General features: G+C 39.0%; 1 protein-coding gene across 6 annotated transcripts in view; it reads left to right on the top strand.

The window, feature by feature from the left end:
* LOC107086970 (VPS10 domain-containing receptor SorCS1-like) overlaps positions 1–13,244 on the top strand; it is a 308,080-nt gene that overhangs the window by 243,576 nt on the left and 51,260 nt on the right. For all 6 annotated transcript variants that reach the window (XR_001481329.1, XR_001481330.1, XM_015378286.1 and 3 more), the window contains exons 9-12: positions 1,965–2,144; positions 7,408–7,554; positions 8,350–8,452; positions 11,676–11,752. Coding sequence is in view for 4 of the 6 variants with exons in the window: in XM_015378286.1 (XP_015233772.1) it covers positions 1,965–2,144; positions 7,408–7,554; positions 8,350–8,452; positions 11,676–11,752 (507 nt within the window). In the remaining 2 variants the exon portion in view is untranslated. The remainder of the gene's footprint in view (positions 1–1,964; positions 2,145–7,407; positions 7,555–8,349; positions 8,453–11,675; positions 11,753–13,244) is intronic.

Genomic DNA, 13,244 nt, shown 5'->3' on the forward strand with positions numbered 1-13,244 from the left:
TGGTCTCACAAGGCTACAGCAAAGGCATTGGACAACATGAATCAGTCATTATTAATGTGTTGAAATTCAGGTTGTATTGTTTGCTTTTTTCAAATGCCTCTTGTTGTCCTTGACTTTTTTCCTTAATAAAGAATCAGTGAATGAAGTGAATATCTAATTTAAAGAAATGATTATTTAATGACAATTTCTAGCTGAAACACTATACTCTCATAAAACAAATAAATAAACAAATAGGTAAATAATTTAAAGACGTAGGGAAATCATATTTAAAAATCAAACCATTCTGGCTTAAACGTCTATATAAATCTACTCTTTATCAGATGATATTGTCCCAAAAATGTGACATTTTTTTTAAAAGGATTTCATTTAAACACTTAAAAGAAATCCTGTCTTTAAATCTGTGTTTTTTTCCCCGTTATCTTATGCAGGCCAGTTTATAAAGGACCAAACATCGGTCTGCCAGTTATACATCAGCCTGAACACCTAAATTCGGCCAGTCACATATCAACGGTCATCTGTCAATCAAACTTTTTCGGTCAAAGCATCTTGATTCATATGTCGCAGCTAATAAACGCAACAGTTGAAATAAGAAATAAGAATAATTTCCTTTCCCATTGAGTTCCGTCCCAGTGTTCATGGGCATGGACGACTGTGTCTTTAGCAGGCGTAGAGCTAACAGAACTGGCAGCGTTGCGAGGCAAGGGCTCAAACATGTACGGCTGTGAGCCTTCTACACCAAACCAAGCTTCTGCCACCCTGGCGTCCTCTTCCACAACATCTTCGTTTCTGCTTTCCTCCTCTAAACAAAGACACACCAGAGCAACCTGTAGATGGAGCTCTGACGTTTGAAGTACCATGGAAGTCCATCCTCCATGAATAAAATATAGATGCTTGGAAACCTGTGTTCAGTGAGATTTTTCCCTTTTAACAAATATGGCTTCCTTAACCCCTCTTTCAAAACATTTGTCTTCTCTGTCCAAAAATCTGATCATTTTCATCCTCCAATGTGTGTCCTTTGTTCTTGAGGTGCAAGTATCCAGCTGAATCTTGCCCAGACCTGCTTGCTCTTCTATGCTGTGCAATGTGTTTGTGTAGTTGTTGTCTAGTTGCTCCAGTAAAAGAGGCAGTGCTACTTGCCTTGCCTTGCCTTGCAGCAAGAAAGTTCTGGGTTAAATTCCTTGCCTGCATGGAGTTTGCATGTTCTCCCTGTGAATGCATGACTTTTAGGTTAATTGGCTTGTCTAAATTCTCCCAAGGTGTAAGTGTGTGTGAATGGTTGTTTGTCTCTGTGTTGCCCTGCGATGGACTGGCGACCTGTCCAGGGTGGACCCCGCCTCTCGCCCATAGACATCTGGAGATCACCAGCACCCCTCGCTACCCCACTTGGGATAAACCGTGACGGAAGATAGATGGATAGATGTGTTGTTGACTCTAGAGCAGTCCTTCACACCAACCATGCATGCAGTGACAGTAATGAGGAAAAACTCCCTTTAGCAGGAAGAAACCTCTTCATAACCAGACTCATTGTGAGCGGCCATCTGCCAAGGCTGAATTTGGATCCAAAGAGAGAAAAGCAGTCTAACAAAGAGAACATAGAATCACTGATCTATAAATAGATTCTATGTTAGTAAAGATAACAAAAGTGCACAAATCTACAGATCCACTTTGACTCAATTTGGATTTTACCAGGGGGGCACGGTTACCTCTGGTTTACTCAAAAAAAAAAAACTTTAAAATCTCAGAACTAAAACAGCATAAATGAAAACTTTACCTCAGTCTATTTGCAGAGTTTCTTTTTCAAATGGGTGGGGAATCAGCTTCACACAGCTGGTCCTCAATAACTCTTTAGGAACTACTTTATGGTCCAATCTCAAGAAGAAAAACACGCAGCATAGAAGTGTTGAAACCTTCCAAATTTTTGTTAAACACAACTCTACACTTACGTCTTTGTATCCTTCTCCCAGGAGCTGCATGTGATCAGCACAGATGAAAACCGAGTGGTGGCTGCCGTTCAGGAGTGGAACCAGAATGAAACCTACAACCTGTATGTGTCTGACACTTCTGGAGTCTACTACACTCTGGCTCTGGAGAACGTGGTCAGCAGCATGGGCCTGGAGGGAAACGTCATGGTGGACCTCTATGAGGTAAACGAATGGGACTGTTGTACACTGCAAAAATGATCTAGAAATAAGTAAAAATTTCTTGAATCAAGTGTATTTACCCTTTTTTTGTATTTTAATGGATCTGCCATTTGAATTAGTATTTTTACTCTTGAAATAGGATAATTAGATAATATGCACTTGTAATAAGACAATGCAATTGTTTCTTCTTATTTCAAATGTAAATTGTCTTTTTCCACTGGCAAAGCGGCTCACTCACCTCCTCAATTCAAGAACAAATGCACTTACTTTAAGAAAAATTACTTATTTAGATTTAAATTTTTTGCAGCGTAGCAGAGCGAGCAGCAAGCCGATCAGCTCTGAGTTTGACTTTCAGTCCAGGAACACGGTGTTGATCTAAGAGGTGTAGCTGACTTGTAGCTTTATTATGATTTTGATCAATATATCAAAGCGGGAAGACAGAGAGGATGAAATAAGCCAATGTTGTAAATGTAACATAGAAAGTTTCCTCTGAAGTTGCTTCAAAGTGTTATCCTCCCTGAAACATTAGCCCTCCTGAAGCTAAGATTATCTCTTTCTTTCATTAAACAAGCGGCTAGTTTTTCATTAAATCTGTCTAATCTTTATGATTCATGAAAAATCACATGACCACCTGCCATTCTATGAAACTTTATCTGTGGATCTGATAATTAAGCCTGTGAGGATGCAGCTCATGTATTCCTGTGGCCATGCAGACGGAATCAAATCCGCCGTCCTGATTGGGGTCGCCACCCAGGACGCCGGTTATGCTAAATCTCCACTCTGAGGGAGACTGAAGTATCTGCCAATTACCAAAGTGGAGTTTCATGGGCTGATGCAAGCGACAGCGACTGGGCTCTGCCTGGCTGCGGCACCCTGTAGGCCTTCGACTGGGAGTCAGATTCATTTAAGACACACATTGATTACTCACGGGTCTCCAGAGAGTCGATCATTTACCACTCAGCATTGGTCGCAGAGTTTTGTTTTGGAAGGAATACAGAATAGGTCTGTGTATGTGCTGCAATCAAACTGACGCATTTACTTCACAGTGAGATGTATTTATTTGCTTCATATCGACTTTAAGGCAATGCAGGTTTATTTATATTGCACAATTCAAAGTGCTGGACATGAGGGAAAAAAAGTACATTGCACTGGAAAGATGGCAACACCAATAATTAAAGAGAACAAATCATTATTACTGTTATGTAGTTCTCACACCTTCTTTCCTAAGAGGTCACTGGGAAAATTAATTTAATGACTATAAAACATGACTGCAGGTTTAACTGAATTTATCTTATGTAAACCAGATAAATGGCTCAAAATACAAGAGTTAAAGTAGCGTTTTATACATCTGCAGAGTCAGTCCTTGCCAAATCATCACATCTACACGTATTGTTTGTACGGTAAATGATGAGACATCACTGGCTCCAGCCTAGTTAAGATTAAACATTGTTTTCTAGATCAAGGACAACCAAGAGTAACCTGGCAGTAGCTAGATTGATATGTGTAGAACTGAGTTGAGTTCTACGTTATTAATCTGAGACGGCTGCCGTTAGGGGTGTGGGAAATAATCGTTTTGGCGATATATCGTGATATTCAGCTGCCCAATATAATATCGATCTTTCACTTCTTAGTATCGATTAAAAAAAAAAATAGTTACATAAAACATTGATGGGAAAATTGGCTACCTCTGCACCACCACTCTGGCAGAAAGTGCTGTGGAGCCCTTTAACTGTGCGTGCAGCACCAAATCTGTATTTGAGGCAGTCACAGTGGAAGAAAACCCCAAACAACAAGGATAATAATACCTAATCAATATTTTCTGATGAAAATATACAGCACTTGCTGTTTTATTTCATCATTTGATTTGATAGCTGGGGAAAATATGGCAATATATAGTGATACTGCAATATCGTGATAATATCGTATCGTGACCCAAGTATCGCGACATGTATCGAATCGCAACACTCATGCCAAGACTCACCTCTAGCTGCCGTTTAGTCTGACTGTGAAAAAGATGGGTGATGTGCCAGCTAGTACCCGCCTTCCATTATACACTTCAGCCAATCGTAGCAGCAAATCGTCATGTTAAATGTTTTTACAACTAGCAGACTTTTCCAATCCTGTTGGAAGAAAAGCACAGACATCGTTCCCATCTACAAATGCACACAGTGCTTCTCTTTGCTCCTTATCTAAGCAAGAAATTGTCACTATTTTGGCTAAAACTGAGTCAATTGCGCTATCGACAGGTGAGTCCTTCAGTGTAGCCATGTTTGTACAGTTATGCCCGAGCATGTATGGAAAAAAAAAACAGTCTCATTGGAATCTGCATCTTTTTGTACAACAAACACTGATTTTTTTTTACAAATGGATTTCCTTATACTGAATTTATATCTGGTAAAAATTTGGCTGCAAAAATTTCAGCTGCAAAAAATTCAGCACCAAAAAAAGGCTGCTAGACTGTTTCGACACTCGCAGTCGACTAGCTTCTAGCCAGTAAAATGAGCTTAATTGGTCACGTGACACAACAGTTGGGCATAGTTTTGTTCCTGGATAAATGAAGCTGAATGAGGAGTTTTTCTTGTTAAATAGATATGATTTACAAAACTTCAAGTTGCTACTACTAAACAGCCGTTAGAGCAGGGGTCACCAACGCGGTGCCCTCAAGGACCACATGGGGGGCCCTCAGAGTCTTCTAAATAAAGAACAACCCACCAGTGGGCTAAGTTAGAAATTTTATTTTATTCTGTTGCTCTTCTTTTTAATCATTAATAGAGATTTCAAAATGACAATGTCAAAATAAACTTAGAAATTAACCGAAACAATAAAAATATGTTGATAATGAACAAAGTTTAGGCTAACGCTAACCCTTGCAGCTCATGGGTCAGTAATGGTCGCCCTTCCTACGTCTCGGTACCCTTGAAGTGGCCCTCAGCCTTAAAAAGGTTGCATTAGAGTTTTTCATCTAATCGGACTGGGTGAAATAACTGAGCCAATCACAGCTAGTGCAGCACCCCTGTCTGCCAAGGCTCTTGGTTTGATCTGGAAGAAACGGCCGGTGGCAATATTCCTTTCTTTTGTCTGACAAAATGAGCTCATTTCATTGGCTAGAAGCTGCTCGACTGCATCGAGTGTAGATTGCTTTGGCTTCTCACCAAAAGATCAACACATTTGCAGTCTAATTTTTTGCAGGCAAATTTTTTGCAGCTGATTTTAATGCAGCTGAATTTTCACCAGATAAAAATTCAGTGTAAGGAATTAAATGCGTAAAGAAAAACAGTGTTTAAAATTCGGTCTTAAAAAATTCAGTGATTAAAAAATTCAGTGTACAAAAAAAGGCAGATTTCAATGGTTTTACTTCTGACTGTCATCATTCCTTCATGTCCCGCCCTAAAAACACTGATGGTATGTCATTGGTCCGCTGGTTGTTACAAGACGGATGTATTAGTGAGAGTATTTCAAAATCGATTTGTAGTGAGATTGAAAACTCAGATCTAGCGACGATCCAGCTTGCAGTGCAAAGTTAAATCCAAAGCGTTCTTTGTTAGAAATTATTACCCGGATGCTTATGTATATAATCTGAATGCTCTTATTTCATTTCCAAATCTTTCTTACCTACATAATATTTTTACTCCTGACAGAAGAACTGTCCTAATTAGATAAACTGCTTGGGAAAACATTAGCCTTAACACTGGCCAGGGAGGTAATATTAGGGTTTAACAAGCAAATACGTGATTTATGAGTCACTGCTGAGTCATTACTGCTTTAATCTTATTTGACTGCAGGACCTTTGTGTGCAATTGATAAACTACAAACAGACTTTTTATGGTGTTTATGGAATAATGGCTTCTTCCTCGCAGAGTGGCCTTTAAGCCCATGCTGATAAGGAACTAATTTCACTTTAGGTAATTATAATAATACCAGCATCTCCACACACAGCATTTTTACAAGGTTTAGCCTTAAGAGAAATGTTATAATGTTAGAACGCAGTAACAGGCAAACTTAATTAGTTGCTAGACAACGGTCTGACTCTGACAGGTTTGCCAGCATATCTGATGCCGTTTCTCAATATGTGTAATTGTGCGTTCTCATTTGCTCTTGAAACTTCATCAGCCTCAGCTGTTCTTCTCACTCCTCCCTCTTTACCCAGCATGCATCAGGGCAGACTTGTCCGTTCTCCAGATTGACAGCTGTCCCAGCATGCACGGCGGCAGCAGCGGCTTTCAATGGAGCGCTCACAGAGCTCAGAGTATTAAATTAGTTCTCTCTTCTGTTGCTGTTTTTCAATAAAAGTACATTTTAGGATCATTAGATGTGAGAACATTATACTTTTAAGCATCATCATATGGCCCATAATTAAAAAAAAAAAGTTCTGAAGTTGAGAGGACCGTGGCAACCAGTGGACCTCAGAGACTAACCGCAGAGCTAGCATTAGCCCGTTTGCAGCAGCCCTCTCTCTGCATAGCCGTGTAAAGGACCGCTGGCTCTGATGCCGAGTTTTTGTTTTATTTGGCAAAATGTTCATTTAATTTCTGTTTATCTGACTGTGTTATTATTCCTTCACTTGATGAAAAAAGTCAGAATTTATTATCTTAACAGGAGGTGAAAGGCAGCTCCAGATGAGCAGAACGTGTGGTGATGTCATCAGTAAACTTCTGTTCCAATGACCCATATTTATGCTGCGTGCTCCCATACTTGTACTCGCGTTCTAGTGAATTGAGAAACGGTCTATGACTCGAGCCAAGACTGGTTTGCACATGAGAAGAAGGAAGGCGAGAGGAAAAATTATCTGTGCAAGAATCAATAGATCTAAGAGCAGACAGGAAGTTTTGATGGGGAAGAGAATCTATTTGAGAGAAAGCAGAAGTTTTGAATGGGAGCATCAAACCATTAGAGTGCAAGTAGAAGAAATGCTGCTCTCAAATTGCAAATGTGTGCACTTGGTTTTTGGAAGGAAAAATCTTCCATAGACCAAACCCTATTACGAGATTTTTTAGAGTTATATTTTACATTTCATGACATGATTATTGGGAGTTTTTTAAGTAGTTTCAAGTAGTAGAAAGATAAAGAAAAGTAATTCTGGAAATCTTAACTGACCTAAAACAGGAGCAGTTTATTTTTGATTGAACAGGTTTTTTTTTTTTTTTTCTTACTTGTGTCTTTTTTTTCCTGTACTGTATGTTAATACCAGGTATCAGTTGTACAACATTAACTGTACTCTGTGGGTATTCGAGGTCTGCCTGCTTCACTTGAAGCTGTAATTTCCCAGGTCGCTGGAATAAAAGGGATGTTTCTTGCCAACAAGAAGACGGATAACCAAGTGAAGACGTACATCACCTACAACCGCGGCAGAGACTGGAGGTTGCTGCAGGCTCCGAGCAGAGACCTTAGAGGAAACAGTATCCACTGTGTGCTGGTGAGCACGCCTGCTTTCTTTTTTTTTTTGTCTGTGTGTGTGTGTGTGTTTGTGTGTGCGTCCATCTGAGAGACAGAGGCTGACTGATCGCAGCAGCAACAAGAGGCCGAGTTCAGACAGAACAGCAGCCGTCAAAGCTGAGTGCTCCGAGGCGGCTGAGCTGAAAGGTCAGCCGTTCTGATTCAGTCCAATAAGCTGACCTCCCATTTAAGCAAGCGGAGGAAGAAGAGGTGTCATACAGGGAAGCACACTCCTCTCCTTCATCTGTCTGTCTTCCTGAGAGCTCCTGAGAGTTCGGTCAACTCGTAGTTGACTTGAGATTTCACTCAGATGCTAAAGTTCAGCAGTCTAAGTAAAAGATTGGACTCGTTTGAAACGCTCCTCTACTCCTCATCCCATCGTGAGTGTAAGACCAGAAATGATCACTTTGTGGGAAAAACAACAAACCAATTAAATATTCTGTGGTATTTTTTGCCTTCTTCTCATATTATGCAGTCATTTGTCAGCAAATGTCAGAGTTTTAATAAACCTCCAAACAGCCTGTCACAACATGGCCTCCTCCACTGGCATTTCTCCGCCTCGTAATGAGAATTGTGTTGGTAAAGGTTAACCCAATCAAAATTAATGGTAAGGCCGGCCAATAGGGAGGCTGTGTTTGTGATGAAGCTTATGACTTGGGAGGGTTGCGGATCCGAGTCGATGCAACAGCTGAGGCGTTCGCCCATGTCTCTCACTGATCCCGCCGGCTCGGCCCGAAGGTTCGGCTAATTGAGATTTTGATTTCTGCCTCTGCAGCCGTACTGCTCATTACATCTCTATCTTCACGTGTCTGCCAACCCCTACACATCTGGAAACATCGCCAGCAGGGAGTCTGCGCCTGGGATCATCGTCGCCTCAGGTGGGTGTGAAAAAAGTCTGCTCCTCCTTCGCTCTGAAAGTCTCACCATTTTCTGGTTTCTCTGTTTTTAAACCCTTTGGAGTAAAATATTCATTCTCCACTTTAATATTACATTTTATCTAATCAGTTTTACAGCCTACATTTCTAATACGGTGTATAATTATTTTATGATTGTTTATATTTGTTAAATGTGGGCAAATGCAAGTGCATTTACCAATATGTAAGTAAAACTCAGTGACATTTTCTTAGTGTTGATATTTAAAGTTTTCATATCCCTGAAACTTGCTCAGTTTGTTTTTTTTTTACCACAAACTTTAACTTTTTCTATTTGGATTCGATATAATAACTCACCACTCTATAGAACTACGAAGCTGATGTTGAATTATGCTTAGTATCTAAACATATTAACAAATAAAAGTATGAAATGCGTGAGCAGCTCCCTGATATGTATTATTTTTAATTAAAATTGATTCTCTCACATACAGTGTAAAGTATAACACTTAATTAGCCCGCTAAACACATGCAGATAGCTTCATTAAAAAGGGCTCAGAAGAAGGCGTTTTTAATGGCAGATTTTTTGTGCCACCATCTTTAGTGCATAGCTAACAATCTGAGCGAGCAGAGGGTTTAATCTCAAAGCCATTGTGATCCACGCCCTCAACTCTCTGCTCCGCCAGCTTTGCTCCTACTCTACTCCTTTACTGCGCATGTTCTGCTCCATCTCTACACCCACTACTGTATTAACTGCATGTAAATGAACCACACCACCACCCAATCAAAGACAGGCCTTTTTTATCCAATCATGCTTCTTGGTTAAACAGCCACCAGTGCCTTTTACAGTGGTGGATATTGCAAAATGGTAGAAACTAGGAAAAAAAAACATCAGACTATAATGTATAGTCATATTAATCTATACACTGCAAAAGCGATCTGGAAATAAATCAATATTTCTTAATTTATGTGTATTTACCCTTAATTTGAGCATTTAAATAAGATGATCTGTCAATGGAATGAGCATTTCTACTCTTTAAATAAAATAATTAGATAAAAGCACTTCAAATAAGACGTGAATTGTATTGTTCCATTGGCAAAATGTCTCACTTACCTCCTCAATTTAAGAACAAATCCACTTGTTTTAGGATAAAATTACACATTCAGATTTATATATTTTTTCCAGTGTATTTCAATATATTTACTAAGACTCTGCATTCTAAAATATATTCTTTTTGATTTTCTTGTGCTATTAAATTATTTTCATTGTATTTTTTTTTTCAGCGTCTGAGAGCTGATGCAACACTTTCTTTGATCTCTACCAAAGAAATACTAATAGTGTAACCAGAATAAATGTTTTTATGATTTTATTACAGCTGTTTCGACATAGAGCCACATGGGAAGGCATTGTTGATTCTACTCAAGACAAAAGCCATAATAAAAAGCTAAAAATGAGAATCACTTGTTACAGGTTATTAAGAGAAGAGGGAAATATCACTTAAAATGTGCAGTTTATAATGCAAAACATCTGAAGGCTTAAATTTACCCGACACAATTTAGCCTCTGATCTAATTTGATAAAAATGCTATCCAAAATTAAAGTTATTTTTTTTCAGTTTCTGATGTTAATTTGTCATTTTATCATTTCTTCATTCATATTTTTCATATGTAGCAACTTATTAATTGGGCTAAAGGAATGTTATCTATAAAATAAAATTTGGAAGGAGTGCAATTCATAAAACTCATTTTATAAAAGAGAAAATAAAGAAAATATTTTTAAAAAATCTAGCATCTGATGAAAGAAATTGAAAAAATAAGAGTTTAATTAAGTTAAACTTGAAAATATAAAAATGATTAAAAAAAAGTAAAAAATACGACTTTTAGCTAAATTAGAAAATATAGAATCTGAAAAAAACATTGAACAGAATATTAAAATATATAAAAAAAATGCATTTGTTAAAGTTTCATGTTTGGAGTGCATTTTTTTTCTTTCTATTTAAAAATGTTATTTTTGCTTGCAAAATAATGGAACAATAATCACTCCATAGATGTCCACCAGTGAGTAAAGGTAAGTCAGAATAGATGCCAATGGTTTGTTAACACATATTTTCAATGCTCAAATTCTGTTTAATTTAGGGTTTAATTTATATTAGGGAATTGAAAAAAGATAATTTAATGGTCCTTGCTCTGGTCCCAGTGCACAAGAGTGAGTAATACAAAACTATTAAACGTCAGAACATAAAAAAAAAAAGACCTGCTTCATCGCAGAGTGAAGAAAAGAAAAACAGAGAGATGTGACACCAGCTGCCTTCCAGGTGGATTCACACCTCACTGATATTTACTCCCATATGGACCGACACTGTCAATAACTCATCAGCACACACCTCAGGTGTCTGCAGAAGGCCCAGCTCGCACTCCAAGCGTGAAGCAGTGAATTAAACAGCTCTCGGTGCAACAATCGACCCATTTGCTTTAATCCGTCATTATTCCAGCTAGGGTCATGATGGGGGAAAATAACTGTTAAATAACTTCTTCCACTCCATCCGGGGATCTAATTTTAGAACATTTTCAGCCATCATGATCACATTTCCATTGATAAGGTCTAAAGAGGGAAGGGACCGCATGGAGGAGCGGAAGAAGGCTGAGTCATAAAGCAGCGATCTGTTCACTGTAAAACTGAAACTCAGCTGCTGGTGGGATTTTTATTACCCTCATTCTGCTACAAATGAGATATAAAAGATTCACTGAAATCTAACCTTAGATGGTCACTTTTCATAGATAGCCTTCCTTAATGCAGAGAACGCAGAATTCCGACTTTCATCCTGTTTGTGTGCCGAGGAGATTGTTTCACATGGAGGGTTCATTCCTGGGGAACAATCACGCCTGTGAAAATCTACCACCTGGCACCAATTACAGGCTGAATTAAAGCAATTACTGCCTTTTGCACTGGATTAAGAAAGCTTGTCTTAATGTGGTCCAAAGTGCTGAGAGATGAATACACTAATCAGGATTTATTGGTTAATTTTGGAGCCTGTGCAAATGTCAGAGTGCGGCGTAGATCTGTCGAAGCACCGTAATTACAGCCGAGATCTGCAGCTGCAGAGTAGGACCACCGCTGACTGGAAACTTTCAGCGCGCACGAGTTAGATTTGATCTGAAATGGGCTTTATTTTCTGTGTACACATCCACCCATCATCAAATGCGGTTTGTCTTGTGTGAATTTTCCTCTGCAGGCTCCATCGGTTCAGAGTTGACCACCAGCAATGTCAGCGTGTTCATCACCTCTGATGCAGGAAACACGTGGAGACAGGTGAGTGCTCCTTTTATTGCTGGAATGTCATGCTCCTACAATCTGTCCTGTGAAGTAATTCCAGTTAAGCTGTGACATGTGGAAGGGTAAAACAATGTGACACCACCTTTGATGGGAATGTAGACTTTGATTTTTTTTTCTGCTTTCTAAAGGAAGTTATAATGTTTTTGGAATCTACAAGCTTTTCAAATAGATTTCCCCATGGCAGCAGATGACTGACATCTGGTTCACTTTTGTTTTGCCAACCTTACAAGCTGCCTTTCTTTCACTTTCTTTCACTAGATGTTGAGTTGCTACACATTGAAGAGTTTATTGTTGGTTATAAAACACTCCTACCTTTTCTTGCCTCTTTTTTTTAAGTTTCTTTAGTTGGTTGTGTCATTAAAAGCAAAACAATACGGTTAAATATAAATATTTTTTTAGTATCCTGTCATTAAAATTCATCCAGTTGCTTAAATGAAGTAAGAAATTAAGTAATCTAAATACGGTCTTCAAATTAAATCTGTCATCAAAATAGAAACCTGTGTCTGAGTGACCTTCAGCCATCTGGATTATTTTGAGTCTGGTTTTGTGTGTTTTCTTGTAAAGATTTTTATGTTTGAGACACAGAAGGAGGTCTGCATTGAAGTAAAAAAGCAGGAATAACCAGGCCAAAGAGGCACAGGGAGATTTTAGGGAAACAAACCCCAATATAGCCCAGGGACGGCCATACTCAGAGCCAGTGCATCCGCCCCCATCATGAGCCTGAACCTGCCAAGCAAGCCTGGGTTTTAATAGTGTGGTTGGAAATAAAAAGGAGCAATAGAGTTAGATTATAATAGTCCCAGTAATGCCAAATTGAAGGTAGCTCTGACAGAAGCGAGCCAAGTCCCTGAAGCATCCTGGAGAGTCTGGGAGCCAGGAACCTACCAAACCCTGAAATGCCCAAAGCCTCCATAAAAACATCCTCTCATCAAGCCCTGCAACGCTGCCAGAACCCTTAAGGTCATCCTGACCTCAGCGGCCCCCACTGAACCAAGGCAGGTTTGGCAAAGGAAAAGGAGCTACGCCGTCTTTGGCCCCTAACTGTCATTAGAAGTTGCTCTCAACCTGGAGCAAGGTGCAGAAAAACACCTGGGAATGGCGAGTTGAATTTAAAGCTTTTAATGAGAAAGGTGTCAGACTTTGAAAAACTTGATAAATAAAAAAAATAAAAAAAGGCATAGAGACAGGAAACAAACACACGAAAGCCACGGGAAGTGGGGCTGCTGCAGCACCCCCTAGTGGTGAGAGGGAGATTTTAAAAAATCTAATAAAATCCTTTGCACAATTTATAAATTTCTTATGAATATTTTGGGAAACTATTTTGTCTTTTTTATTTTACTATTACATATATTTGGATTTTTATTTTATTATTTTGAGGCCTAATCAAGGCAAGGTGACAGAAGTGACGCCATGGCAACGTAAAGTAAGCAATGGTAGTGGCAGCAGACTAATAAATTTACATTATCTA

Source organism: Cyprinodon variegatus, unplaced genomic scaffold (genome assembly GCF_000732505.1).
Source record: "Cyprinodon variegatus isolate N-32 unplaced genomic scaffold, C_variegatus-1.0 Scaffold169, whole genome shotgun sequence".
NCBI classification, from domain to species: Eukaryota; Metazoa; Chordata; class Actinopteri; order Cyprinodontiformes; family Cyprinodontidae; genus Cyprinodon; species Cyprinodon variegatus.